This window comes from Nuphar pumila, chromosome 2, assembly GCF_984573655.1.
Source record: "Nuphar pumila chromosome 2, dmNupPumi1.hap1.1, whole genome shotgun sequence".
Taxonomy (NCBI): domain Eukaryota; kingdom Viridiplantae; phylum Streptophyta; class Magnoliopsida; order Nymphaeales; family Nymphaeaceae; genus Nuphar; species Nuphar pumila.
In genome coordinates this window covers 129,344,078-129,345,919 of record NC_143250.1, presented here as the reverse complement: position 1 = coordinate 129,345,919, position 1,842 = coordinate 129,344,078, and the positions used below count along the sequence as shown (strand labels likewise).

The 1,842-nt window shown below is 37.9% G+C and overlaps 1 protein-coding gene across 1 annotated transcript; it reads left to right on the top strand.

Annotated features, from left to right (window-relative positions):
* The first annotated feature begins 564 nt into the window (after nucleotides 1-564).
* LOC149847091 (cytochrome P450 85A1-like) lies at nucleotides 565-1,591 on the top strand. The gene is made up of 4 exons (XM_089993220.1): nucleotides 565-762; nucleotides 852-885; nucleotides 1,101-1,248; nucleotides 1,504-1,591. Exons 1-4 carry the CDS (start codon nucleotides 565-567, stop codon nucleotides 1,589-1,591), a joined length of 468 nt encoding a protein of 155 aa, XP_089849346.1.
* Nucleotides 1,592-1,842: the final 251 nt, after the last annotated feature.

The following is a 1,842-nucleotide window of genomic DNA, read 5'->3' as shown; positions in this document are numbered from 1 at the left end:
TGTGGTAAAGTGCAATGCTAGATGCATAGAACTAGTATGCCAGAGACCCAATGACCTAGTATGCAGGTCACGATTATGATTTTAAGTAAAAAGTTTGGCTACCCAGGTCCTATATGCCAGCTTCAGGTGCTTTGATTCTTTGTTGTCGTACTAACTGGTTCCCTTGTTGTCATCACTTATGGTTGTTTTGGTGATGACCACATTTGGTAGATTTGATTCAGCCTTGCACACTTTGATTGCTACAGTTGTCTTAATGCTCTTTTACTTTTTAGATTAATTAAAAAATTGGTTGAATTTCTCCAAATATAAACTGTACCCTTGCAGCTTCATGTTGGAAACTGTAGCTTGGTTATCATCAGTGGCATCATTCAAATATTTTCCCTAGGAAGAACTGCAATTAGTCCAATGTTGCCAAAATTATCTAAATAAGTTGCATTATAATGGTTTTATTTATGTTTGTAGGTATGGTAATGTGTTCAAGTCACATATATTGGGCTGCCCTACAGTGATTTCCATGGATCCAAATCTCAACAAATTTATCTTGTTCCTGGATACCCACAGTCCATGATTGATATCTTGGGAAAATGGAACATTGCGGCAGTCCTTGTGTCCCTCCATAAGACCATGAGAGGCGCAATGCTTGCCCTCATCAACACCAACTTGATCAGAGATGTCCTTCTGAAAGACATTGACAGTTTCATGAGATCCCATATCCATAAATGGAGTGGCAACATACTTGATATTCAAGTGCAAACCAAAGAGGTATATGAAGAATCTTCATAAACTCTTAAATTGGCTACTGTCTCAATAACAAATATGTTGCTAACTTGAGTTCTCTGTTTCATGTGCAGATAGCATTTTTGTTGTCACTCAAGCAAGTCGCTGGTATCTCTCTCCTGTTGTAGTAGCAGACGCCTTCAGGCCTGAGTTCTATAAATTGGTTGAGAGGACTCTGTCGATGCCAATCAATCTTCCCCGGACAAACTGTCGTCCTGGATTTCAGGTGTGATCCTGTTTCTCAGATTTGCAAGTTCTGTTGCAAGTTAGTTTTCATACTCATCTGAACTGGGTTATGTTCTGTTTGTGTTTTTGTTAATAAGCAAGGGAGAACATTCTTAAATTGCTGGGGAAACTCATTGAAGAAAGAAGAGCTTCCCAAGCTACCTCAGTGTGGAACAAGGCTGTGCCCACGGAAGGAGTTGGGAACAGTCATAATCTCGGTGTTCACTATTTTGTCACCAGATACAGGTGATCACTCGAAAACCCATTTCAATATTGATATACTTTTTTCTGATAGTAGCTTTACTATTAGAAAACCTTGGAATCCATATAGTCATTGGGACCTGCATTTCGTGGGTGTTTGTTATAACTCACATGCACTACGCTAAACAGAGTCCTCTGCATGAATGGAGTTGTGGATGGTTAAATTTACATATCAAAATTACTGCCATTTTGATCATTTAGCATCTTAGTTTGGTCGCTTACTGTTGTTATTTCATTTAGGTGGGAGGAAGTTGGAGGAGACGAGATTTTGAAGTTTCCCAGAGTTGATACACCTAATGGGCTGAGAATCAGAGTTTCCAATTACTGAATATACAGTCATACCCTGTAATCCCTTCATATTTGTATAAAAAAATGTGAAGGAAATTAGGAAAGATCCATAATTTTTTGTTCCTTGGTATTTCAGAGTAAGAAACATTTCATACAGGAAAAGAATAAAGAGTGCCAATATATCACTGTACATCCCATCTATATATCAAATACTATGTCTTTCTTCTTTATGGATGAAATTGGTATTTTTAAGATAGTTGGGGCTCAACTCTCTTGCAATTAAATAGGAAA

Coding starts and splice junctions, on each gene's coding strand:
- LOC149847091 (XM_089993220.1), top strand. CDS start 565: ATGATTGATATCTTGGGAAAATGGAACATTGCGGCAGTCCTTGTGTCC. Junction 763..851: donor TTCAAGTGCAAACCAAAGAG/GTATATGAAGAA, acceptor TTTCATGTGCAG/ATAGCATTTTTGTTGTCACT. Junction 886..1,100: donor GTCACTCAAGCAAGTCGCTG/GTATCTCTCTCC, acceptor TTTGTTAATAAG/CAAGGGAGAACATTCTTAAA.